Source organism: Podarcis raffonei, chromosome 4 (genome assembly GCF_027172205.1).
Source record: "Podarcis raffonei isolate rPodRaf1 chromosome 4, rPodRaf1.pri, whole genome shotgun sequence".
Taxonomy (NCBI): Eukaryota; Metazoa; Chordata; class Lepidosauria; order Squamata; family Lacertidae; genus Podarcis; species Podarcis raffonei.
This window is the reverse complement of record NC_070605.1, coordinates 61,868,499-61,896,039: the sequence shown is the minus strand read 5'-3', so window position 1 is coordinate 61,896,039 and position 27,541 is coordinate 61,868,499. Positions and strand designations below refer to the sequence as shown.

The 27,541-nt window shown below is 38.9% G+C and overlaps 1 protein-coding gene across 12 annotated transcripts in view; it reads right to left on the bottom strand.

The window, feature by feature from the left end:
• DMD (dystrophin) overlaps positions 1–27,541 on the bottom strand; it is a 995,174-nt gene that overhangs the window by 651,009 nt on the left and 316,624 nt on the right. For all 12 annotated transcript variants that reach the window (XR_008330242.1, XR_008330243.1, XR_008330241.1 and 9 more), the window contains exons 3-7: positions 22,815–22,907; positions 20,710–20,787; positions 18,393–18,485; positions 15,971–16,143; positions 10,074–10,192 (exon numbers count right to left, since the gene is read on the bottom strand). Coding sequence is in view for 9 of the 12 variants with exons in the window: in XM_053386964.1 (XP_053242939.1) it covers positions 10,074–10,192; positions 15,971–16,143; positions 18,393–18,485; positions 20,710–20,787; positions 22,815–22,907 (556 nt within the window). In the remaining 3 variants the exon portion in view is untranslated. The remainder of the gene's footprint in view (positions 1–10,073; positions 10,193–15,970; positions 16,144–18,392; positions 18,486–20,709; positions 20,788–22,814; positions 22,908–27,541) is intronic.

Below are 27,541 nucleotides of genomic sequence, written 5' to 3'. Positions count from 1 at the left end.
TCCAAATAATTTTGTTTGCCACTCTCTAATTGATGGGATATCTTGATTTTTCCAATTTTGGGCAATTAACAATCTGGCGGCAGCTGTGGCATACTGAAATAATGTCTTATCTTCGTTTTTAACTTCATCCCCAACTATCCCTAGTAGAAATGCTTCCGGTCTTTTAGGGAATGTATATTTAAATATTTTTTTTAACTCATTATAAATATATTCCCAATATTTCTTCATTTCTTCGCATGTCCACCACATGTGGAAAAAATTACCTTCTTTAACCTTGCACTTCCAGCAGTTCTTATTCCCAGTTTTGTACATTTTCCCCAACTTTGCTGGGGTAATGTACCACCTGTACATCATCTTTTCTAAATTTTCCCTGAGTGTTACACAAGCTGTAAATTTCATTCCACTAGTCCATAATTTCTGCCATTTGTCATACTCTATATTATACCCCAGATCCATTGCCCATCTCGTCATTACCCCTTTTATTTCCTCATCTTTGGTATCCCACTCTAATAATATGTTATACATTTTGGATAGTAATTTGGATTTGCCTTCAATTATCTCTATCTGAAACTTAGATTTCTTTTCATTCATTCCTACTTTTTTATCATCTCTCCATACTGCATTTATTTGATGGAATTGTAACCAGCCCGTTAATTTGTCTTTCAACTCCTCGTAAGGTCTCATCCTCCATCCATTTTCTGATCCTATCAGTAGGTCCTCATAAGTCAGCCTTTCTCCCTCCATATTTGCCTTTTTAGTTATTAGAATATCCATTGGTGATAACCACCAGGGCGTCTTCCATTCTAGGAGTTTTTTATTTCTTTCCCACACTTCGAGTAGGGGTCCTCTAAAAATATGATTTGAGAATCCTTTATGTATCTTCTCTTTATTCTGCCATAAATAGGCATGCCAGCCGAACCTGTTGTCGAACCCCTCTAGGTCCAACAGGTCGGTATTTTCCAGATTAATCCAGTCTTTAATCCAACAAAGGCTGGCAGCCTCAAAATATAACTTCAGGTTAGGTACTGAGAAGCCCCCTCTTTCTTTTCGATCTGTAAGGATTTTGAATCTAATTCTTGGCCTTTTGCCCTGCCATATGAATTTCGACAGGGTTCTTTGCCAATCTGTGAATATTTTAGATCCTCTAATCACTGGGATGTTCTGAAACAAAAAAAGCATTCTCGGGAGTAGATTCATTTTTATCGCCGCCATTCTTCCCCTCCACGAAAGTTTCACTCTATTCCACATATCTATTTCTTTCTTGATCTCCTTCCATGTTGTAAGGTAATTATCTTGAATTAAATTTATATTTTTTGTGGTTAACCAGATACCCAAATATTTTATTTTTTTTACCACCTTAATTCCGTGCTGTTCCTCCAGTTTTTCACTTTCTTTTTTTCCCAAATTTTTAATCAGCATTTTTGTCTTTAATTTATTTAATTTAAACCCTGATAGTTTACCGAAATCTTCTAGCATTTCCAAGGCCCTGCCAACACTTTTTTGCGGGTTTTCCATAGATAACATTAAGTCGTCCGCGTATGCTTTTAATTTGAATTCCTTTGTTCCTATTTTGATCCCTCGGATCTCAGATGCTGCTCTCATTTTATTTAGAATTATCTCTAGTGCCATGATGAATAAAAGAGGGGATAGAGGGCACCCCTGTCTTGTTCCTTTTTCAATTTTAAAGGAATTTGTTAAGTTGTTATTTATAATCAATTTTGCATCTTGATTCGAGTATATTGCCTTTATTCCGTTCATAAACTCGCCCTCTAACCCTGCTCTTTCCATGCTCTTCAATAGGAACTTCCAAGAGACATTATCAAATGCCTTTTCTGCATCTATAAAAATTAGTGCCGCAGGTATTTCGTTCTTACACTCCAAATATTCTATAATGTTTATGGTATGCCTTACGTTATCTTTGAGGAACCTATTTGGAAGGAATCCTGCTTGATCCTTATGTATTATATTTACTAGACACTTTTTAAGTCTACTTGCCATCACTTAAGATTTTTTTTTTAAGCAGGAGGGTACTCTAATTTTTAAATATGTGGCAGCTGATGTCAACCCCCTCCCCAATTAATTCTTATATCAGAAAAACAAGCATCTTTGCCACTGATTCAACTGTTAGCCTTGCTGTCCTCACTGCAGGTTCCTAGGACTGAATGACCCCAAGAACAATATTGTGTAAGAAGACAATGTCATCTCCAGGGACATTCTTATGAGATAAGGGTAGGTATCTGTCCCCACTGCAGCCATCTTTTCTACTTTTATCCATGAGTAGTTCACATCTGAATGTATTTGAATTTGTATCTGGGGAGCAAGTCCAGTTTCTCCCATTCATATAAGTAGCCATCCCCCCTCCCCCCCCCGGCTTCCTACTTGTTGATTCTATTATGCCAGTTAAGGCCAACACGTCATATACACAAATAGCTGCATGTGCACCTAGTGGTTTTTTTTAAAGATCCTCTGCCCAAGAAGAAGTGAGCAAAAGCACAGTCAGGCAACTGTAAATTTGCTTGTATAGTTTTCTGGTTTTGTGCAAATCTGATATCTATCTATCTATCATCTATCTCTATGGCCAAGCTCCTGATGCACCCTTACTGGAATGCTGGAAACGATATGAAAACAACTATAAATTATTAGCACACACTTTGCAGACTGCTGCCCAATATAACCGACATAGAAATTGTTAATGGGGTTTGCTTGTGCAATCTTCTAGTTTTGTGCACATCTGAGGAATCAAAAGAACAAGATATTCCTTCATTCAGGAGTTCATTGGTAATTGTTACGATCACTGTCAGAAGAGAAATAAAAGTATTGAGGAAGTAGTGGGTACATAAAGGGGACTGGCAGAAAGTGACAGCTGATCTACCCCTTCCCGAAGCACCAAAACAAATAATCTGCAGCCCCAAATTGGGCACTTTGGAGCCCGATTCTCCCCAATTTATTGAATTATCCCCATGTTGGATAAACCTGAATTTACAGTGGGAAAGCATTGGGATTGGAGTTGCCTGAAGGTACTGACATGTGGACTACACAAATCAGATGGGCGTATAAACAGCTGCAAAAACACAGTAAACTCCAGCGTGTCAAGCCCTCAGCATTATTTCTACAAGAAATAGAAACAGAAAGGATAATAATGCTGTTGCCAGTACCTTCCATTAAGAGTGATCTCTCCATATGAATAGAAGCATTGGTACATAACCTTTAACTAGATCAATTATTTGGGAAACTTTATTTTTCAATTTGTTGTATGCTAAAATTACATTACTCATTTTTACTGAGCAGATGGAATTGTAGGCTGATTATGATTTTGAATCCTAGCAAATAATTGGTACTAGAAAGCGTAATAGCTCATTTCAGCTAGGATTGTTATTTATACACTTTTTCAGATTTATGATTTAAATTAAACATATAGCTATTTACATTTATTTTTATAGTCATGATTTCTTTAGAAAATGCCACCCTCTCACCAGATAGCATTTTAATCTTTAAGTCAACTATTTGGCTACTTCAAAATCTCACGGCTGTGAAGATGAGTTCTACCACTTGTCAGCACAAACATCAGACTTAGGCTCGTTGGCACAGTGATGACTGATTATGCAATAAAACAGAACTGAAGAAGGGAAAGTGATGAATGCTCCATAAATGAAGTAATTTTAAATCACATAGAATATATTACAACATGCTGGCAAGGTGGATGAGAAAAATAAGCACAGAGTTTTTAGTTAGGTGGTATCACTCCCTGAGTGGCTCCAACAACTCCCTGCAGGGTAAGGGGCTTTCTATGGGGGATTTATGTCAGAACATGGTGGGTCCTAGAGAGCTCATTAAGGGAGGAAGAGTAATAAACCAATGGCTGGATCTAATTCCCCACCTCTGCTCTAAACTATAGTTTGGCTTAGCAGAACATTCAAACTTGTTTGTCTGTCAGACATCCAATTATCTGCACATGGTCCTCAGTTAATGTATATTTGGGCCTTACTGACAAAGGTCCGTATAGTTAAAGCCAGTAGTGATGTATGGAAGTGAGAGCTGGACCATAAAGAAGGCTGATCGCCAAAGAATTGATGCTTTTGAATTATGGTGCTGGAGGAGACTCTTGAGAGTCCCATGGACTGCAAGAAGATCAAACCTCTCCATTCTTAAGGAAATCAGCCCTGAGTGCTCACTGGAAGGACAGATCATGAAGCTGAGGCTCCAGGACTTCAACCACCTCATGAGAAGTGAAGACTCCTTGGAAAAGACCCTGGTGTGGGGAAAGATTGAGGGCACAAGGAGAAGGGGACGACAGAGGATGAGATGGTTGGACAGTGTTCTCAAAGCTACCAACATGAGTTTGACCAAACTGTGGGAGTGCCTGGCGTGCTCTGGTCCATGGGGTCACAAAGAGTCAGACATGACTAAATGAGAAAACAAAACAAAACAAAACCCCACCTGCAAAAGGGAGCACAAAATTTGCATATATTTTCATGTTCACAAAACATATGCAATTTGTATGCAAACTTGGGTCATCTTTGATGAGTTCAATAGTGAGATTTAAAGATTAATAATCCCAATTCTATTAGGTGCCTAACAGTTAATCTTAATTAATTCCAAAGCAAATGAATTTTACAGTATTTCATTGCCACTGAATTATATGTAATACAGAGATTTAACTATCTTATTCTATAAGCATACAAATCAGGGAGCAGGATTTGAAGATAAAGAAAATAATTACACAAAGCCTAATTGCAGCATTTAAGAAGGTTAGCTCAGAAGCAAGTCCACTGAATGCAATGGAACATTTTTCACCCCAAGCAGGTAAGCCTAGGATTGCAGCCTTAATAAATGGAGTTCTATGACTCTCAATTCAAAAGCAAATTCCTCAATCTGCATATGGTATATAATGTTGGCTGCAATCCTAGACTTATTTTCTTGGAAGTAAATTCATTGAAGTCAATAGAGTTTACTTCAGAATAGACTAGGAATGTGGTGTGAGTCAATATCACAGAGAAGTGGGGCTGTAATCCTATACCCACTTACTATAGGGTTGATTAATCTCAAATTACTTTGGGATAAATCTGGATAGAATTAGCTCTCTGTGGTATCATTCAATATTTGAAACATAAGACAAATGTATGAGGAAGAAAAATGTGGAATCAGAAGAAAGAAAGTACTTTCTTGGACAATTGCATTTCAGCTGTTGGAAAGCTTCAGGCAGGGCCTGTCTTCTGCTTAACCAGATTTGAACAGCGAGTTTCCCTACGGGTCTGGAAAGCATTTGGCTAGCTTGTCCTCCATTTCTTATTGCTACACTCAAAACAAATGGTTTTTTTCTTCCTGAGGAAGAAACCCTGTTAAAGTTTAAATTTTGCTTGAAATGAAATTTTGGTGGTAACTCTAAGATCTCCAGAACTAATTAAAAGACAACTTTTTAGAAACACTGCAATATTTTCTTTACTAAACACCCACCCACCCAAAACTTTGAAGGAATATGTCAAGTTAGCATAAAATCATTCTGATGCACTATCCCAAGAGAGCAATACAAACCAGAGCCTACAGAAACCGAGGCACCTTCACTATTTTAAAATGTTGCGTTTATTTGAAAACCTTTTTTTACCTCTTTTTAAAACTGATTTTTATTACATTGCAATTTTGGGAAATTACAAATAAAATGTAGTAGTGGCTAAGAAACTGAGTATAGGCGTGTGCCCAAGCAACACCTAGTTTTTCAGAAAACTGGGGATCATGGCGAGTAGGAGAGAATACAGGGCAGCAATCCTGCTTCCTCAGCTACCATTACTAGTGGGGAAGTGAGTGTGAGGGGCGACAAGATACTGCTCTCCATGAAAATAATATTACTGACTGATAAACTATCTGCATTTAAAAAGTCAGCTATTGTCTATATTACAGATGGAATACTGTAGGGAAAAGATCAATATTGAAAAAGTCTCAGCCACCACAAACATGATTCAGGCAATGTGGTTATGCTGAAGATAGAGGCAAAGATCCTCCAAAAGCAAAGCACTAATGTTTTGGACTCTTCTTTCTTTCTTTCTGCGATAGTGGTTTTTTGCGGCAATGCCAATGACATTGATTCTGATCTGCAGTTAGTGTGGGGATCAGCACTATCCCCATGTGGTTTCTGGGTGTCAGGTATGCTGAAAAAACAATTGGGAAGCAGCAAGAGAAAAACAATATGAGTATGAAATAACTGTCCCAAATTGCCTTGAATGTTGATGATGTTAAATCAAACTGCAAGTATTCCCAAAAACTGCCTCCATAATCTTACTACTGGAAGGTTTAAGAAAGAAAGAAAGAAAGAAAGAAAGAAAGAAAGAAAGAAAGAAAACATATGGTCTCCACAAATATTTGACATGTTTTATGAACAGATGTCCTCCCTATTATGCTCCATTTTTATTGGCAATCATGTTTATGGGCAACCATTATAAAAAGATATTTTTCACAACTCTGCCTATTGTGCCTTAATTATTCTGAAAGAATGAAATTAGCCTATTCTGTCTGTAATACAAATGATTAGTAACATTAATTTGCTTGTTTCCAGTATAGTTGAGACGGGCTGATCCAAGAAAAAGTATTATCTTAGCTGCACTATGTTTCATTTCATAAAACACACACACAGAGAGAGAGAGAGAGAGAGAGAGAGAGAGAGAGGGAGAGAACGCTAGCAAAAATGGATTAATATGTTATCTTCACTGCTTAAGCCAGGGTGGGGGACTTGTGACCCTGCACATGATCTTGGACTCCAATTCCCATCAGCCCAAGCCAGCATGGCCAGTGGCTGGAGATCATTAGAACTGTAGTCTAGCAACATCTGTAGGGCCGCAGGTTCCTCACCCCGTCTTAAGAATTTAACTATTTAACTATTCACATAAGCACTCCATTAAACAACTAAAATGTTAAGGTACAATAATAATAATAATAATTACACAGGCCCTACACATGAGTATGTGCTCTAAGTGAGGATGTGACAGAAGCCCATGCAGAAGCCCCACCCCCAATATCCCCAGGTGCTTGGGCTCCTTCACATGTTTAGTAGAACTGAATTAATAGGATTTACTTCTGAGAAGACATGGTTAGGACTTAGTCATGATTTAGGTCCCACTGATTCATGTAAGAATCACAGAAATTAATGAAGCTTAGGCCATTATTAATTGTTCAATTGATTTCAATGGAAGGAACCTAGCTTAGTTTGGATCCACCTCTGGGTTTTGTCTGTATACATCAGGCTTCCTCAACCTCGACCCTCCATATGTTTTTTGAGACTACAATTCCCATCATCCCTGACCACTGGTCCTGCTAGCTAGGGATCATGGGAGTTGTAGGCCAAAAACATCTGGAGGGCCGAGCTTGAGGAAGCCTGGTATACATAGCAAACCTGCTCAATGCATAAAGCTTGGAGCTTCAATCAGACACACAGACAATATAAAAATCAACTGCATGCTTATTCAAACACTTCCATACTATTAGAAGACAATCATAAAAATAGTGCGATAATTTCTTCAGAAGAAGCAAATGGCAAATTGTACTGAAAACTGTAATGAAACTTTGAAAAATAGAGCAATAAAACAGTGAATGCACTGTTTCATCATTTTGAAAAGGTGGGTGGGGGAGAATACAAAAAATAGTGTCTCCGTTACAACTGAAGTCTCATTTAAAAACATTTCCTTTTCCATATTTATGAGTCGATTTATTATCACCCAATTGACCTGTTAGCAATTTAATTATGTATGAAGTACTTCATAATAAGTAACTATTGAGGGTTTTAATAGACATATTAAGTTACTGCATTAATAATATGATGTCAAAAAATCAGGGCCTTCATACTGGGAGCAGAAGAACATTTAAAATCAGCATTTCAATTTGGAAACTGCTTCATTAGTATGTAATATTCCTTATCGTTACATAACTAAAAAAACCTACCCTGATGTGTGCCTTCAGTATTCTTACTCTGGCCCATTGCCCCCTAGAATACTAATGATGTACCTCTAGATAAATATACATACATTTCCCTACTCACTAGATCATAGTTTTAGACAACTGTTTACCAAGCTTACCAGGAGACTTTCTGTGAAAAGCATACAACCACATGAAAAGATGATAGGAATCAGCCCAGTACTGATAGATTGTATTTCTCATAATGGAAGTACCAAATTCACTTGAGAGTGGCCACTACAAATAAATGTTGCATGAATATTTTTCATATTTCTATTAGATGCATTTAGGTAAAGAAGCCTTTCCTCTGTCAACCAACTACCAATTTCAATAATTTCTCAGATATGAATATTTATACTCTTACCTACCAAACATAAATATTATCATTTTCACCAAATGAAAAATAACTTTGTTTGCTGCTTTGTTTTTGTGGGGGTAGGCTGGGCCAGGTCACAAGCAAGGAGTGGGAGCCTACACTTTACTGCAGCCCAGAGGAATGAGGTTAAATTGTATAATATAAATATGGATCTATCGTATGGATCTGCCGTATCTTTCTGGAGCTAATCAGAAGCAGTGTATAAGAAGAGCAAGCAACATTTTTAACAGAGTTGTTTGCCCTGGTCCTCATTTAGAACACAGAAAGTGTGCTTGTGCAGTTAAACTATGGCTTGAGTTTGAGAGATAAAGCTAAATCAAATGTATCAATCTTTCCAAGTTTCAAACAGACAGTGTATGTATTTCTAAATGCACCCTCAGCCTAGAATATTCATTTATAATGCATATTGGAACACTTCTTCAGCTGAGAACTTTACCACAAAATTCAAAGAAGTGTGAAAGTCGAAGGATAATTATGTTCCAACCTGTGTATTAGTTCAGGAGGTGCAAATTGAGTCAGTCCACTTTAAAATGGTGACCAAATGAAATTCTCTTCCATCATGCAGTGTATGTTTTGCTCTGATATGCTTGCCTGAGGCCTAGTGTGCCAAGAACATCTACATTGGTTAATTAAAGGAGATTTCATAGAAGGGAACTTTTTGTGAGAAGACAATATTTAATTATTTAACAGAATTTGTCCAATGCTCAATGATTAAAAAACCCTCTAAGCAGTTTACATAACACAGCTGTGAGCACAATAGTAATTTTTATCTTAATTAAATTACTTGAGCTGTTTATGTAAAATTGTTATAAACAGGTATACAAGTGATGTTTGTAGTACAAATATGTAAGCCTACACACATACTACATAATGGAGGTGACTTACAATAAAGTCTGACAAAATTTCCAAGGCTAGAATTTCCAGTGTCAAGGCTCAGACCCACGACATAAAAAGAAGACCCTATATTATATTAATAGTGTTTCTTCTCACTAATTAACAGCCAAATGGGTCGTCTTCATATTCGTTTTAGAGAAGAGGACAATATTTGAATGTGAAATGTTATTTCCAAGCTTTATGCTGTGTTTCCATGACCAATAATTACTACACATTCCCTATTATTAACAAACAATTGGTAGACTTCAGGGTAAGAGCAAAACTTGCCATTTGGGGGCTCACTTTGTACTTGAACAATCACCTCAAAAGTCAGAAGCAAAAAAGAGAAAGCTTAAAACATACACAAAAATAATTCAGATTGAAACACGGAAGATATAAAAAGTTTAAACTTTAGTGCTCCTCCTCAAAAAACCCTTTCATCCAAACATCCAAAAAAGTGAAATTAGTATAAAAAGAATAATGAATGATTCATGAATCATTGTCTGTGAATAACTTAAACCAGCTCCTTACATCCAAATTTAGGACATAATTTCAAAAATGCTGATGAACTGCAACTTCTATTGTAAGCAATAAGAACTGCAAATCTAAGCACCTTTGAAGAAAAACAGCTACTTTACCATGGTGCTTAACAAAGAACATACACCTTTAAAAGTTTGCTGTAAATCCAGAAGTGTTTGCTTGAATCTTAAGGAATTAATTATCTAGGTGAGTAAAAAGCAACCTTAACTGTGAAGTTTCAGTAAACTAAATGAAAACTTGTTTGTGTGGTGCAACTATAAAAATGAAAGTGGATAAACCTTTTCCCTAGCACCTGCATGGAGAAAATTGATCATACACTTACAAACAGAACCTGATGCACACTAACCTTCAGGATCAAGGAGTTTTTCGATTCCTAGGTGTCGTTTGGCTACGTTGAATGCATGGTCTAATCGTTGTACAGCTGACTGTTGGCGAACCACACTATCCCAGTCAAATAGATCTGGTCTGAAAAGAAAAGGGAAATCTTGTAAAGTTACCTATGCAATTCTATGTGCAATTCTAGATTTGGAGGGCTAGTCAACTGCATCACAGGGCTGGAGAGACCCTTAGTTTTTTTGTTTTGGTTTTTTAAAAAATCATTTTCTATCGCATACAAAATTAAAACATTCAAACGAGAAATTCAGCTGTATCCGTGAAATGCTGCAGACCAGTCTTAAATGTTTTATAGGCAGGGATCAAATTACAGCTTAGATAAACAGTCTGGGACCCTATACTATTAGTTACACTGTTTGCAGTATAAATAATTCTATTAATTTTAGACACCCTAGTTTTAGCTAAGTTACCCATTAGGACAGGTAAATTTGTTTTCAAGATTACAGAAGACGGAAATCTAATCCTACTCAATTAAATATGTGTTCGATTTAGTCTACGGCAGGTGTGGTGCCTGCGCCTTAGGTTCAACAGATTTCTACCCGCTTCCAACAGATATAGACACACAAGAGGAGCACAATGAGACATTAGAGGGATGGGAGGCCTAGTTCAAAACAGCTGGAGGACACCATGTTGGGAAGGGTGCTCTGACTCAACCCAAGCAGCTAAGAACTGCATAACAACCCAGCGAGACAAGTTAATCTGAAAGATAGTGACTCGTTCCACACTTTTTGTTTCACGGCTAAGCAGAGAGTTGAAAAAGGTCATCTGGTCATATTTGCATTTTCTTCACAAATACAAAATACAGGAAATATTTTAAATATATAACATCATTAATAAAATGTTGAAAGTCAACATCTAATTATCCTTGAAAAAATATTGGCTTCCTAAAAATGAAGTGTATTCAATTAAATAAGTGAATATTCTCGTTGAATGGAACCATTTCATACATAGCAAGTATTTTCACAGGCAGCATTACTGGAAGAAACAATGAATCTTTTTATTGCTACACCTTGTTAGGGAATGGTTTTCTCCAGAGACTACCACTAATGGAATTTAATGCAAACAGACCTTTAAACAGAGATGTATTGACTATACGTTATGTGGACTTGTATAAAGGGGCTGTGTTAACACATTGCACAAGATATTGGAGAAATGCAATCTCCTGATTCAAATCTAGTTTTATGCCTGATACTTAAAATTTCATTCACTAGCATGAAGACTGCAATGTGAAGTTCTTCCTTTCAGAATTATTAAAAGCTTTTGCTATTACAACAGTTTCTTATCTTTTGCAAAATGATTTATTTAATTTTTTTTGGGGGGAGGGGAATGTCCCATGATCAAAAGCAGAGTAGTTCCAGATGTGAAATATAAGTAAATATGAATGGTAACATGCACAGGAGAAAACATAATAATCCACAAAGAATATATTAAAATCTCAAAAAACAAACAAACAAAACCCGCCTTTTCTGGATTTATTATAGTAGTGCTTCTAAAACAGTGGACCAAGACCCACCAGTCAGGATTGAGCCATTTTTCAGTGGGCCTCAGTGCCATAGTCTGCTCAGTGCTTCCCCACTTGCCAGTCCCAGCCACGCCATAGCCTTTTGATTGTCCCAAGGACAGCAGCAGGGAAGCAGTATATGACTATTTTAATAACTTAAAATAAGTATTATTAGACTTTTGGGTCAGTTCACCACATCAGATGTCGAAGAAATAAACAACTTTATGATATTTAGAAGACATATGAAGGCAGCCCTGTTTAGCGAAGTTTTTAAGGACTGATGTTTCAATTTATTTTTAACCTTCTGTTGGAAGCCGCCCAGAGTGGCTGGGGAAACCCAGCCAGATGGGCGGGGTAGAAATAATAAATTGTTATTGTTGTTGTTACATAACTGAAGACAAAGCATTTAAGTGCTTCAGTAAACAATGCACCACAAAGACATACTGTAGTCTATTCCACATATAATGATAAACTGTGGTTTAACCGTATGGGAATGAGCAGCAGAATGAACTTCAAGTTTTCATGGGTTAGGGTTACTGCAGCCGGGAGGAGAATCAGAAGCATTCACTTCCTGTTTTAAACTAACCAGAGTTTGTCACTTTGTCTGAACAGGGAGAACTTGGGTTAGTTTAGGCTCTGGTTTGTTAACAAATCAGGATCATAAACCACAATATTGATTTGTTTCAAGAAGCCAAATTTCCACAAACCAGGGCTACCATAACTACTTCCTGGAAGTGGCTCTCGAGGAAGGAATGGAATCAATGAAGTACAGTGCGCCAACTGTAACTTTCCCAAGACACTCCAGAAGGACTCTGTGGTCAAGCAGAGAAAGGTGGACCACACTCCCTCAATTTCTCTCCAAAGAAATGTCATCAACCACAGCAACAAAGTTAGTTTAATGCCAAGGCCAGGCCTGGAGCAAAACTGGAATGGATCCAAGTAATTAATAATCACTTGACGTCTTGTCTATGGTTTTTAGCTGTCAACTGAAGACCTTTTTTATTCACCCAGGCTTTTGAATTGTGTTTCAAATTGTGCTTTAAACTTCTTATTGTGTGTCTGCTCCAAGAAAAGGCGCGTGTTTTAAGAGATTTGTCCTGAGCAGGTCCCAGTAGCTGTGGGAGGAGATGGGAGGAGCAAAGCAAAATGGGCAGAAAGAAATAGGCTGATAAGGTAAGTGGATATGATGAATAAAGATTTCTGTATGAATCACTAAATATATATTTCTTATGGATAACAGGGTAGATGCAAAAAATAGTGCAGGGGAATTTCACTAAGTTCTGTTTGAGAACCAATGGTCAAACAAATTGAGAAGTTGTCTTTATTTCTCATAATACATTACAAGTAAGTTGATGGAGGGTGGATTTTGAAAAACACTTGTATGGAAGACACTCATACATATGTGAAATGTATTCCAGAACTCAGGCAGCACCAGACTTTTAAATATGGGACTGTTAATATGGGACTTTGCATTAATTTGAATTTATAGCTGAAAAGCATTATTAGCACAGAACTAAGATTTACTATGCCAGCAAATAGACTCTTAAGAGGGTATGTACCTAGTGCTAAATAAATAGAATCACAAATCACCATGTTGTGACAGAACAGTAAAACAAGCACACACAAAACATAACTGGCACATATTTTTAATTACTGGGGGACAACTCTCATACACAACATCATCCCCAAGGCCAATAACTATTGAGTACCATTTCCAGAGACACCTAATGAAAATATGTAGAAGACAGATGCCACAATTATTCTCACCATTCAACAAAAGGTACTCATTTTTATGCTTCCTCTGCTATTCTCCCTCCCTACATTTTACTGTAAAAACACCCGCCTTTCCCCCCATCAAAACAGAGCCAAAGAGAAATTTATCAGTAGCAATTTGCACTTGACTGACTGTGATGCAATTATGTTGACTTTTAAGTATCTGCTTTGAAAGCATGTGCTTGGAGGACTACAATCCGGTTCCACTAACCAGAGAGATAAGAGCCATTTTCAGCAATGTGGTCAAATTAGTGCTGTATTATGTAGGCTGCCACATAATGCTAGGTGCTCCTCTCAGGCTAGGTTTAAGGTCACTCCTGCTAGCTTCAAATGCCTAAATAATAAATTAAGTCTTGCTGTGTTGCTTCTATGAAGGTGTGTAATTAAAGCACCACACTGTTATTAAGTGTCTTGCAAGCTATCAGCTAATGTTTGTTTCTATTATGAACACACACAGGGGTGGCTGTTAAATGGCCAGGAACATGTTTCCATAGTCCCAGAAACAACCAGAACAATACTCTCTTTCCTGCCCCCTGCAACAAATCTTTTCAACTGAAAACACAGTTATTTGACAACGGATTAAAAGACAACAATGTTGTAAGGGCAGATGGGGAGCAGGGGGAGGATCAGAGCAAGAAACTGTTCTGTTTCCCAATTCCATTGATAGGGCACCTTTTAAAGAGAGTTCCCAAATTCAGGACGATATCATTAGGGCTGCCATACACCTGGAATTTCCAGGACATAGCCAGGATTTGTCTGCCAAAAATGGCATCTAGGAGGTGTGTGTGTGTGTGTGTGTGTGTTCATATCCCGCCCTATACCCGGAGGTCTCGGGGCAGTTCACAGAACAAGATCAACATAAAAACCACAATATATATAATCAAAAGAAAAACAACAACCCAATGCCCCTCCACAAGAGCCACATTTTAAAAGGGAATAGGATGTCAATCAGATCAACCAAAGGCCTGGTAGAAAAGAAACATTTTTGCCTGGCGCCTAAAGGTATATCATGAAGGTGCCAAGCAAACTTCTCTGGGGAGAGCATTTCACAGATGGGGAGCCACTGCAGAGAAGGTCTGTTCTCGTGATGCCAGCCTCCGGACCTCTCAAAGAGAAGGCACATGAAGAAGGGCCTCAGAAGATGTTCTCAGGGTCTGGGCAGGTTCATATGGAAAGAGGCAGTCCTTGAGGTATTGTGATCCTGAGCCGTTTAAGGCTTTATATGTCAAAACCAGCACTTTGAATTGGGCCCTGAAACTAATTGGTAGCCAGTGCTGTCGGACCAGGATTGGTATAATAAGCTCAAACCATCTTGCTCTGGTGAGCAAGCTGGCCGCTGAATTCTGCACTAGCTGAAGTTTATGAACCATCTTCAGAGGCAGCCCTACATATAACGCATTGCAGTAATCTCACCTTGAGGTTACCAGAGCATAGACAACAGTAATTAGGCTATCCCTGTCCAGATAGGGGCGTAGCCGGGCCACCAGCCGAAGCTGATGGAATGCACCCTGTGCCACCTGAGCCTCAAGCGACAGCAAAGGATCCAGGAGTACCCCCAAGCTACGAACCTGCTCTTTCAGGGGAAGTGTAACCCCATCATTTTGAAACCTGTTAAAATGTCCATGAAAACCCGGGCGTATGGCAGCTCATATCGGGAGCAAAAAAACTTAATATTTTTATGGAGATTTTGTGTCCGGATTTTCACTTCTTGAAATATGGCAACCCTAATATCATGGCCCTAGACTTTCTTCATTTCAGACCTTGGAATAGACCTAGTATTTGGCTCTTGTTCTGCTTTTAGAAAAAGCCATCTAACTGTACCTGCGCTTCAAACCTCTGTGCATGAAGCAAAACAAATAAACAAAAACCCTTGCATCTGAACTTAGCTCTGATTGTCCAGGAAAGGGGGCATTAATTGAAAAAGGACCAAATATGTGAGGCTCCTTTAGTTTAGAGGAAAATACTGATACTGAGAAGAGGCATGATGGACCAGTATAATGTTATGAATGGTAAAAAGCAAGGACTAGGGGTGATAGGAGAGTCACAGGTTCCACATCATTGGCATAAAGAGAGTTAGTGAAGACAAACATTCCTATGATAAGACTTGGAACTCTGGTAAGACTAGAGATCAACCACAACAGCAGATTAACAACAGGCAAAAAGGAAGTAATTTTCAAAGCATAATTATCTTGTGAAATTTATTAACATAAGATTTGGCAACTGTCACAATTTTATAAACCTTTAAAAGCAATTAGACAAATTAATAGATAGATTTCTATTATTAGCGGCAATTAGCCATGATAGCTAAATAGAGCTTTGTGAGCACTGGCAGCATGCCTCTGACTCATGGATGCTGAAAGCAAGTAACAGAAGATGGCTTACATGCTGCCCACATCCCACCCTACACCCCTTGTTTGTGCATTTCTGAAAGGCCTCCAGCTCCCCAATGCTGGAATTCAATAATGTGGATTAGATGGACTTGCTCCAGCAAGGTGATTCTAATAAAGTATTTTCAATTCACATGATCACAGCAAAAACAGAGGCATTTGGATGTTAATTTGTAGCATTTCTCTTACCTGTGACTGTGGATGAGTGCATTGAAAGCCAAACCATCACACCAGCTACTGGTGAAATTAACAACATTGACCTGCGGATAATTCTGAGTTGATTGACGGACCCAGCTCAGCAAGATCTTTTCACTGTTTGTCTGTTGCAGTCCAGCCATGATGTTTTTCATTACATCTTTGACCTGTGTTGGAAGACAGAATTTTTATCAGTAGCCAAGTTTATTTATCAAAGGCAACTCACCCCCCCCCCCCAGTCAAACTTGAGTTTCTTTTACTTAACTCTTAAGTACTTGAATACTCAGCACAGTGATCCGAAACATAAAAAAACACATGGGAGGATACTGAAGAAGCACTGGTTGTATAGAAATGAAAGGGTCATTGCTCTTCCTACTGTCATTTTGTCTTTTCTTTAAATATGCAAGAAGATAAGCACGGTGCACTGTGGCAAATCAACCTAACTTTGATTTCTGCACTATTAGCAACATTTATTTTTAATTTGCAGTCAGGGCCGGATTTAGGTTTGATGAGGCCCTAAGCTACTGAAGGTAATGGGGCCTTTTATACGTCCAGCTGTCCTTTGTCAACAACAAACTGTCGCTGTATTTTTTTGTGTTGAATATATGCTATATGGTAATTTATGGACCTAATAGGTTTCTAAAGCCGTTTGCACATAAGAAAAATATGTATTTTATCAAAGTAATTGTTGAACTGAAATACAATTAAGAAGAAGTATATTAATAGTAACTTTATAATGGGATCAAAATAAATAAATTATGTATTACATGAAATCAATCAGGAGGCATAAGACTCATACCCCTAGTCTGTGCTGCGCGATCACCAGTCTACAAGCACTCTTTAATATTAGGTAACAGGTACAACAGCTTGACCTACATTCAACTGTGCTGCACTGCAGTCTGCAGCTGCCTGCTACATGCTGCCATGCAACCAGTCCATGCAGAATGTAGGCACCCTATATATAGAAATGAGCAAATCAGTGATATTTTAGGGAGCAGGCTAGCAGGCGGGGCCCATTACTTACATCATAGAAGCCTACACAACACAAAACAAAACACTGTTGCTGTATGTAGGTTTTAATCTTATATTTTGGAAATGTACATCCAGGTTTTTTTCCTTTAATTTTTTTGGGGGGGCCCCAAGAGAGTGGGGCCCTAAGCTATAGCTTGTTTAGCTTATATGTAAATCCGGCACTGTTTGTAGTACCCAAAGAGGCCAAGAATTTCCACTGAAAATTTGCTTTACTGTGCCATCATGAAAGAAAACAAACACAGGCTACACATTTAATGTAAGTCACTGAACTCAAACCCTTGGAAGAGATGCCATTCCAGAGATGGGTTGCCACCAGAGAGAAGGCCCTATCCCACACTACTGCCCCCTGTACTCTGGGTTGTAGCTCAGAGGCTGAACATCTGCTTTACATTCAGAAGGTCAAAAGCTCAATTACTGGCATCTCCAGGTAGGAGATGTGGAAGACTCTTGCCTGGAACTGTAGAGAGCGGCTGCCAGTCGGTGTAGACCAGGGGTCTGCAACCCACGGCTCCGGAGCCGCATGTGGCTCTTTTACACCTTTGCCGCGGCTCCGGGGCGGATACTAGCGAGGGGAGGAGGCGCATTGTGTGCCCCGACACTCCCCACTGTGGCGGGCGCTGTACTGGCTGTGACGTCGCATGGGGGCGGTGCGTGCGTTAGTCACGCACCGTCCCGACGTCACCTTCCCGCCCGCCCGCTACATTGTAAGGGGCATGTACGCTGGTCACTGTTTTGAAGGGGAGTGAAGAACACACACACAAAAAAGGTAACTTGTTAATTTAATGTTTATCTCTATGAGGAGGAGTAATTCTGAGGGGTCAAACAAAGAAATAATAAAAAAGTGACAAAAAAAATTATTTTTGTAGTGGCTCTTTTTGTCTTAAAGGTTGCAGACCCCTGGTGTAGACAATACTGAGCTAGATGGAGCAATGGTCTGACTCAGTATAAGACAGCTTCCTACTTAACCTGGTGATGGGGCGATGAGAAGGGCTGTTTTGGTTTGTCTTAATACAGGAGGTAGTCAACATGGAGAGGGGCGTTCCTTCTTACATTTGGGCTCAAATAGTTTAGAACTTTATACATCAGTACACTGAATTGGACTTAGAAATGTATTTTGCAGTATTCTGATTATTAAATTGGCTGGTATTGCAATGAAATGACTGCGTAATGCTTTGAAAGGAGACTGACCTCCTTGACTTTTCTCAACTACCCAACCTTGACACTAAAATTAAATAGAGAACAGTCTCCTTGTTTCCTCTCTCTATCACTCATTGAAACATTAGGATGGGTTCAAAACTGAACACCATCTGAAATACACAAAGTAGATATACCCCTTGATTATTAGGGATATATCCAAAAAATGTTCTGTGAATGACTGACTCACCTGCCAGTGGAGAATTATACTCCAGATCAATCCAAGAGTCAGTTTATGATTGCCATCCACAATATCTGTGCTGCCGATATTCACCAGATCTACCTGTCAGAGCAAAGCAAGGCAAAGCAAACTTAGATAAAATTATGTATAAAATGCAAAAACAATGAACATTAAAATAGAAGTTAAATGAGTTTACATTCCCAGAGTAATGGGCAAAAGAAACATCTGCTGAATAAAACATAAGCAAACCTGTTAAAACCTACGGATTTGATAAATACATCAAATTAGGGCTATGTGGTTTTGTTTGCATATTTTCTACTATTTAGCTTTTAGTGGCAAGTAAACAATCCAGAGCATATTTCATAACCTGATCAAATAATTATCTGTCATAAAACAAATAGTACCAGGTATTTTAGGAAATTGCAGTTAGCAAGGATGCAATTATTATATCACAAAATAAACATATGTTGCAATAATTAAAAACAAAAAGTAATGCATATGACAACAGAAAATAATATTTATGGGAACCCAGCCACTTCATCAGCAATTAACATAGGCTCATTTCTTTCTCTGCCTAGTAAAGTTTTCTTAGATGCTTCCCATTCAGCTTTCAAATACAAGAAGCTAACAAAAGACATACCTGTACTAGACTGAATCAACTATCCAAAGTAACCAACTTGGTTTCATTTGTCATTCCTTTTATAAGGAAAAAGCCACTTCCGAGCTAGAGAGGAGGTGGGGTTGCGGGCTTCACGCCCCTCCCCACACTTGTGGGGGCTGGCTTCAGCCCCCGTGATGCCAGGGAATCCTCAGACGCGTCATCCCCAGGCCAGGCAATTGGCTGGCCCGGGGGGCGTGGCCTTGCCGTACTTAGGGCTGGCGCAGCTGAGGGTCTCCCTCTTTCCCCGCACTGCAGCCAGCTGACCAGGTTTTTCCAACCCTCCCACCCGTTAGGCTAAGCTATCTGACGTTGCTATGAACTTCGGTTGGTCACCGTCAAGGGGCCTGGTAGGAATTTTTCCATTTGGCAGATTGGCACCAGCCACTTGCTTTTCACCTACCTCGTAGCAATCTGTCACAACTCCTTGGTATTGGCGGTTAGGCATTGGTAGGGATATTGTTCTATTGTTATGCAAATGAAGGGGGAAGGAAGCACCATCACCTTCCCCCAAATCAAAGGGTAGTCCGGTAAAGGATTCCAGGGGGCGTGGCCTTGTCCTAAGCCTATGGAGGTGTGGGCCCACGGCACGCCCCCGAGCGGTAACCCCGGGGGAGCTCCTAGTGGACGTACATCAGCAGGACTCCCTCTACTGGTGGTTAACCCTCACTGGTCTTCAAGCAAGCAGGCTGAAGCCGGTTAGTTGTTAGGTCCAATGCCTAAGCCAATACCGCTCAATTCCTGTAATCAATAAAGTTGTGGACTAATTTGACCCATTAACTTGAATTCTCGTGTCTCGTGTCTTTATTTCTGAGGGGGGAGGAGGGAACTCGCCACGCAATTCATTCCCAGGTCCAAAACTGCACACATTTAAGGTGAATTATAGGTAGCTGATAGAAATAAACCAACAGTAAATGACAAAATCTAGCTATACTGCTAAGAGTACCCCTTAGAATGGGATTTAAATCAATGAATTATTTGCATATTCATTTAGTAGAACTTTCCAATTCCTTAGAACAAGACAGCAAGAGAGGGGTATTACTAGTAGTTTTATTCTGGAGATTAATTCTTATATGTTCTGGAGATTAACTCTTATAAAATTATTTCATCTGAGAGGGAGAACACATTCTATGGCTTTTAGAGGCACTGCACTTTTACAGATGGAAAGCAAGGCTTAGGAGATAATGAGTTGGAACCAGACTTGCTCCTGCATGAACCTCCTTCCATTTCCCACCTGAAACTGAATTTCAATAGAGCCTTACCGCCAGAGGAAGGCAGCAAGGCAGCAATTTTAACCGATTCTTCCTTCCCTCTGCAATTCCCACCCACCATGCTATCAACCATGTTGTTTTCAAGGCTCTTCCAACACCACCAGAGAAGCTTCTCAAGAGGCACGAAGTGGCTGCAGGAGGAAAGAAGACTTGTGACTTCCAGCACCAGCAAAACACATTTGAACGCAAGTCAGGATCCAACCAAGCGGCTTCTTCAAGGCTATTTATTGAAATAATGCCTGATGTGGGATTAGCACTCTGATCTCCTGCATCCCATGAGATTATATTGGATCTTGTTTATTGTAAAGCATACTCCAGAAGCAAATTTTCATATCTGTTTATTGAGTTCTCCTCAACTCTCTATGTGAGTTATGAACCCATGTAAATATTTACTTACATTGTTTTTCTGAAGGACTTGTAGTGCTTTGTTGACGTTGTTCAAGGCATGAACTCTTGTGGAGCCCCTTTCTTTACCCTGTGAATATGCATAGTGAGAAACAAGGAAATATTATATATTAAAATTTAAAATAATGTCTCACAGATGCAAACAGCACAGAAGAGCCTAAAATACCAAAGACTGTCAATCCTTACTTCAGTAATATATTTTTCTATGGCATTTTACAATGGCCCTACTAAATGAGGGCATCAGTAAGACAAATTCAGATTGTTTTAATTATAACAGATATTCTTTTCCATAGGCCAGCTGAGGACTGCTACCAGGGAATAGCATTAAACATACATAATATTCTCCAAGTATATATTTGAAGTTTGCCATACTAACAATATATGAGCATTCTTATGTGAAAAAATTGAACACAATAAAAATGGGCGGCGGCTGAAAGAAAAGAGAGTGATGGATTACTAATAGTCCCAGTTAACCCTTTTATTGTAGACTCTGTCACAGTGCTAGTAATTTCACATTCACGACAAGATTTAAAATGTCACGAGCTGCGACACTGCATAAAATATATATTTCTACAACTTTTATTATAAAATCTACTTTTGAAATTTAGAGTTATAACCTTCAGCTACTATCCCTGCTTCTTCTTTGATCTGAAATGGGGAAGAATGCCTTCCATTATTTTAACTGAAGGAAGCCTACAGTTAATGGCAATTATATTTTAATAACATTCTTGCCTAGCAAAACAAAACTTTTTTGAAGTTTTCTGTGGGAAACACGCAAGCTTCCCACTATCTGTTCTCAGTCTGCTCAGGGAAAAAGAAGCAACTAAAAAAGAAGAAGTTATGTATAAAGATGCAGTGGATCATGCTGACAACTAATCTATTGATTTATAGATTTATACACCACACAACAAACAAATGACCCTATCCAAGTAAGTGCTTGTGTGAGGATGTTTGGTTGCACCAAGGAACTTTCCTTCTGGGGGATTCCCCCCAACCCTCTGGGGCAGATTTATACGGGGTGCAGGGTAAGGGCAGAGAGAGGAGAGGGAGGTGATGTTCCACTGTGCAAGTAGAAAGCATTGCACCAGCAGAGGCTCAATGCATCTAGGCAGTGAATTTGACACATTCATAAAACAGCATGAAATACTTCGTCAACTTCTGGACAGTGAAACACAACAACCAATGGCTGAGCTGTACATCAGAAAAGGTCTGTGTAAGCCGAAGAGTCTAAAAGAAAGTACTGATGGCGCTTGCTTAATAATATTAACAGGCAAGGAGCTCCACAGCTTAAACACAGCACAGTAACTGTTATATGTCTTGTAGAAGCAAAGCAAACATCATGTGGCACCCTTAAAAGTGTCTCTAATGCTTATAATAGTGGTAATAGCTTCTAACTATTGCTGTTGTGCCCAGAGTGGCTAGGGCAACCCAGTCAGATGGGCAAGGTACAAATATCATCCTCATCCTCATGCATTTATGCGTACAAATTGAATTACTAAGGAGGTAGAGAAATAGTTTGGAGACAGTCTAAGGCTTGAATTCAAAGCTGTGGTTCTTCCTAAGTGCTCCTTATTCAAATTTCTCCCCAGAATTTTGAGGGCTCAGTAATTTGAGGTTGTTTCTGAACTGTAACTGATATATTCAGAAACTTCCAGTACCCTATTTTGTTTCAAAACTGTTTGCATGAACAAGCACAGCTTGTTTCTGCTTTTGGTTAATTCACCATCTTCCCCTCCCATTTTTGTCTGGGTATTTGACTAGCAAGGTCTGGTGGGGGGAGGGCAAATAAGAGTTGCTGTTTTAAGAAACTGTTCCCCACAAAACCCCAAATTCACTACTTTCTATTGTACACAATACAGTCATGCTACTTTATTAGGTGCTCAGCCTAACACGTTCCAGTCCTATGGTTCAATTCACGTTCTTATAATCAGTAAAAATTCAAAGTGCTTCATAAAGAGAAAATGGGATTTTCAAGGACCAGAGATCCATGAATATTAATTTCACAATATAATTCATGTACTCTAAAAGTCAAATCCAGTTACAACCATAGTGGGTATATCATAAATATGATTTCTGGCTGAAAACATGTATACATACAAGCTTTTGGCCCGTAAGACCTTCCAGGAGCTCCAGGAGCCTTCGTCCATCTTGAAAATCATTGAAGAGATCTTCTATAGGGTATGTACCAAACTACAATAAAATAAAGTAAAGGTTGTTTTATAATGGAGTATTGTGAATTACATGCTAAGCTTCTTAATGTCCTATTTGTTGGTCAGAGGAAAAGCAAAAAAGATAACCCTTTACAATCTAGGCATTAATTTGAAGATTCTTTTTTAATGAAATGTTTTATTTTGTTACTAAGAGTTTGTACAATCCAGAAAGCGGAGTCAGTTAATTTGAATGGGGTTGGGTACAGTAAAAGCAGGAAGACTATAGTAGGCAATAACATTTATGTCCCACTCTTTATCCAATGAATTTGGAGTGGCTTGCTGAGGGCTCCCAGGCCTCCCATCCACCTCAGTTGTTGTACTTTATGTCTCTTCTGACCCTTCTCTAACAGAGAACTTTAATCTGTAATGATTACAGCCGTAAAGTCATGTTTTTAGCAGCCTCTTGGCTAGCTCTGAATATATCCTAATGGGGCCAGTTCCAGAGGAGACAAGGCCCAATACAAAGTCTTGCTTCCATTGTCTATTTCACCATGGACATGTGCCACAGGCCCAGATATTTGTGTGCATGCGTGCGTTTTTCTTCAATAAAAAATTAAAATCAAGTAGCAGCTATGAGGAAAAGAAGGTGGTTGCTGCAAACCAAACAGAGGTCACAGTGAATAGTAGAGAACAGGGAAGGCCTCAGCCATTTCTCTACTGAAATTAGGCACTCCTGAAGTAGCATGTCTGTAACAAAAATTGCTTTCATAGTTTTGCAACATGCACATGTTTATAATAAAGCTGTAAAAGTAGTCTTCTTTCAGTCTTCCATTAAGACGTCTTATTTTTAAAAAAATAAAATGTATAATTAAAATTGATCCTAGACAAAACTACACAATAATATGGGAGGTTAACTACGGAGAGGAGATAAAAACACAGCATGGAAGTATCTTCAGCAAGACATTTTAATTACAAGTGTGTTACAAGTAAATCTTTAAAGAAATGATTTTGAGGAGATTGAAAGGCAACCTTCTATTAATCATCAACTAAATATTACATAAGGTTCCCTATGCTGCTGCCACACATTCTAACCTGAAGAAGAGCATGCCATTTGTCTGGCAGGGAGGTAATTAAGTCGCCTTTCTGAAACGGATTGAATGTCTTCAGTGGATCGACATTGCAATAAGTCTTTAGAAACAAAGGATTTGGAAGAGACGGCAAAGAAATATGTTGCATTTCCAAGGTCACTGGAAAAGTGTGCATTAAGAAGTGAAAAGCTTTTGGAAGAACAAACTAATATATTGAAATGCCATTTTGAACTCCTGATGCGTACAATAACAATATCACCTTTATTTGCAATTGCCTTCAAAAAGATAGACAGAATTATATTTTTCATTCTGTACTTGGTAAAATAAATATTCAGTTTAATTTAGCATTTAAAATGTTGGTTAAATAATATAGATGGAACTTTAAAATCGGCTATAACAGCAATGATATTTTATGCTTCCATATGAAAGTTTCTGAAACCTCCCTACAGTCTGCACCCCTCCCAGTCTGGTTGTGATTTTCTTTGATTTTCTACCTTAATATGCGAGGTAGGGTGATGATGGTTCAGGAGAGTTCACTGCAGAGAAGCCCTTAGGACCTTGCCATATCCTAAAGATCTCAAGAACAACCCTCCAGAGCCTAGAGCAGAGCTTTCTAAACTGTGTGTCATGATACTGTAGCGTTTTGGCTGCAGCGTGTAGGTGTGTTGCACGAAACATCTGAAGGCAGCCCTGTACGAAGAAGTTTGTCATGTTTGAGGTTTTTTGTGCTTTAATATTTTGTTGGAAGCCACCCAGAGTGGCTGGGGCAACCCAGTTAGATGGACAGCATATAAATAATAAAATTGTTGTTACTTTGTTTCAGAGAGCTCCAAACTATGCTCCAAAAGTGAATTGGCATAATGGAATTATTTGCGTTGGTTCTGCCATCATAAATAATGCCAGAGATGAACTCAAACGGGTCCAGCAAATTTGGTTCTGAATTTAGAAAACTACCTCCTACTGAGTCAGACCAGTGATCTACTCCTCCACATCTTTCCCAGCCTTGCACTAGAAATCCTTTACCTAGTGGTTCCAGGGATTGAACCTGGAAGCTTTCAAATGCAAAGCATATAATGCCTACTATATCTCCTCCTCCAGCTTTCTTTTTGTAGCATGTTTTCAGCCTTGAATATAACATGACTTGGATAGTGGAAGTAGGAAACAATGCCAAATCGGACTAAGACAGACAGAGAAAGATTTAATGGTAAGGTAAGAGAAGACTCAAATGAAGGAAGAAATTGATGTGTGAAACACTTACAAAGAACCTCAAATATATCAAGGAAAGCCTTTGAAATAAGTTCCTCTCTCCTGGCTCAAGCTCCTTGATTTAAAAGCGAACACAGGGGCTTCAGTATCCCACTGCAATAATGTAAACACTGCTGTGTAATACCATCTCCTTTCTACTGAATAAAGGTCAAATCACAGACACTTTTGTTGCTTTCACTGATGTGGCTGGTGGCTGCGATTACTAATCTTTACATGATAGAGGGGGTGGGTGGGAATTACCAAAAGGCTTTAAAAAGAAGAAAAAGGCAGCTGAAAAGATGCAACAAACAGGGGAGATAAGATGTCAGATAGAGATTAAATTAAACCTTTCGCTCTTCTGCAGATTGAAGGAAATGTGAACTCTACCTAGAGAACCCAAAGGAAAATGTTTTAATTCACAAAGGAACTTACCAATTCCCCACAAGGCAATAAATATGGCTTTTCCTAGCATTTCTAAGGTCAGGTCACACATAGATGCATAAAGTTAAAACCACTTCTTACTGCAAAAATTTTGGATTGAAAACCTTGTTAAAAAAAGAAGATGTTCATATATAATGATAAGCCACAGTTCTTCGCTTAATAAATCATACTGTGTAAACAAACCATGGAGGGGATAGCTTAATGTTACGTCCAAACGCAAGATCATAGTTTGTTCTGCCCTAACGTCACACTTGCTAGCTAGTCTTAAACCATGGTTTGTTGTTGGTTTATGGATCAGGGAGCAGAAAATCATGATCCTGGATTTGGACACCAGAGGAGCAGCAAAGTAGGAACAATGAAGTAAATTATGGTTTATTAAGACTTAGCTTACTGTCACATGCAAATACTCAAATGCCTTCCCTCTTTCAAGTCTTTAATTCTCTTTCTCTGAATCTCCTCAGCGTTCCATCACTTAACTCAAAGAGAACTATTTAGGTCCCTACTGAAACTCCTACTTACAAAAAAGGGCTGTGCTTTGGACATCCAGCAGGAAGCTACACTTTACAAGGTTACGGACAGCTTTTTATCAGTTTTTATCGTGTCCGTAGTAGAATCATCATAATAATAAAAAACCAAAAGTGACAGCATGACTTACATCTCTGGTACACACAAGCTCTGGAAGTAATTAACTTTGCTCCATTTTTGAGGACTCCTTCACACAGCCATTTTCCCATGGCACTATTCCATATTGAAGTGGTGCATGTGTGTGAGACAACACCACAACCATGTGAGTGAAGCCCACAGCATGGGTCTTCCTCATCTGGTTGCTATTCTTCCTTCCCAGTGGGATGTCAGACAGACGGGAAAGTCCCAGGTATTTACATAGATATGGGAGCTCATTCCATAGGCATGGAGCTACCATCTACCACAAACCACACCGGGTGTTGAAACCACCAAAAACATCTCAATGCAGGTGATGGGTAAAATTACAACACAGAAGGTATCGGTGAGATGTTACCTTCCTCTCTCTGCACTTCTATTATGTTGAGAGCTTAGCTAGAGGGGTGTGTGTGTGTGTGTGTGTGTGTTTTAAGAAGATCTGAATTTAAAAAGGTTGATAGACTTTCAGCTAATCAAGCAGACATTTTCATTAGGGGTTCATTGAAATTCATGCCTAGAACTTAAGAAGAACATTACATTATGTTGAGCTGAACAGAGGTTTTCAGTCAGATTTAATAAAAAGGAGATTGCAGACATGTCTGTGGTATATGCTTTTACCATATTACATTTATTACTTTCACCATATGATAATTTTTTTCTAATGGGGCGGGAATTGTTCACCACCACTGTCAAATAAATAGTGTTCTATTGAATAATTTAAAGGTTTTTTTTACTGTACATAAGAGAATTGGAAAGTTGCTGACATAATATATATTTCATAAGACCTTTTACAGAAAGCTAGATTGCGATATAAATGCATTTTCTAAGTGTTTCTACTTTCCAGGGGCAAATAGCTAGTTCCAGAAAGTCACACTTACAATTTTGTCTACAATATTTTCAAAAAGCAGCAGTTTATTTGTAACATATACTACGAGAGAGATGACTTTGTTTTCCTGTATAAGCTCTTTTGACTTGAGTAACACTGTGAATGAATATTAATTTGCTGAAGATAGGACTTCTGGATTCCTTACCCTGACCATTAAGTCCAGTCGTGACCGACTCTGAGGTTGCAGCGCTCATCTCGCTTTATTGGCCGAGGGAGCCGGCGTACAGCTTCCGGGTCATGTGGCCAGCATGACTAAGCTGCTTCTGGAGAACCAGAGCAGTGCACGGAAACGCCGTTTACCTTCCCGCCGGAGCGGTACCTATTTATCTACTTGAAATTTGATGTGCTTTTGAA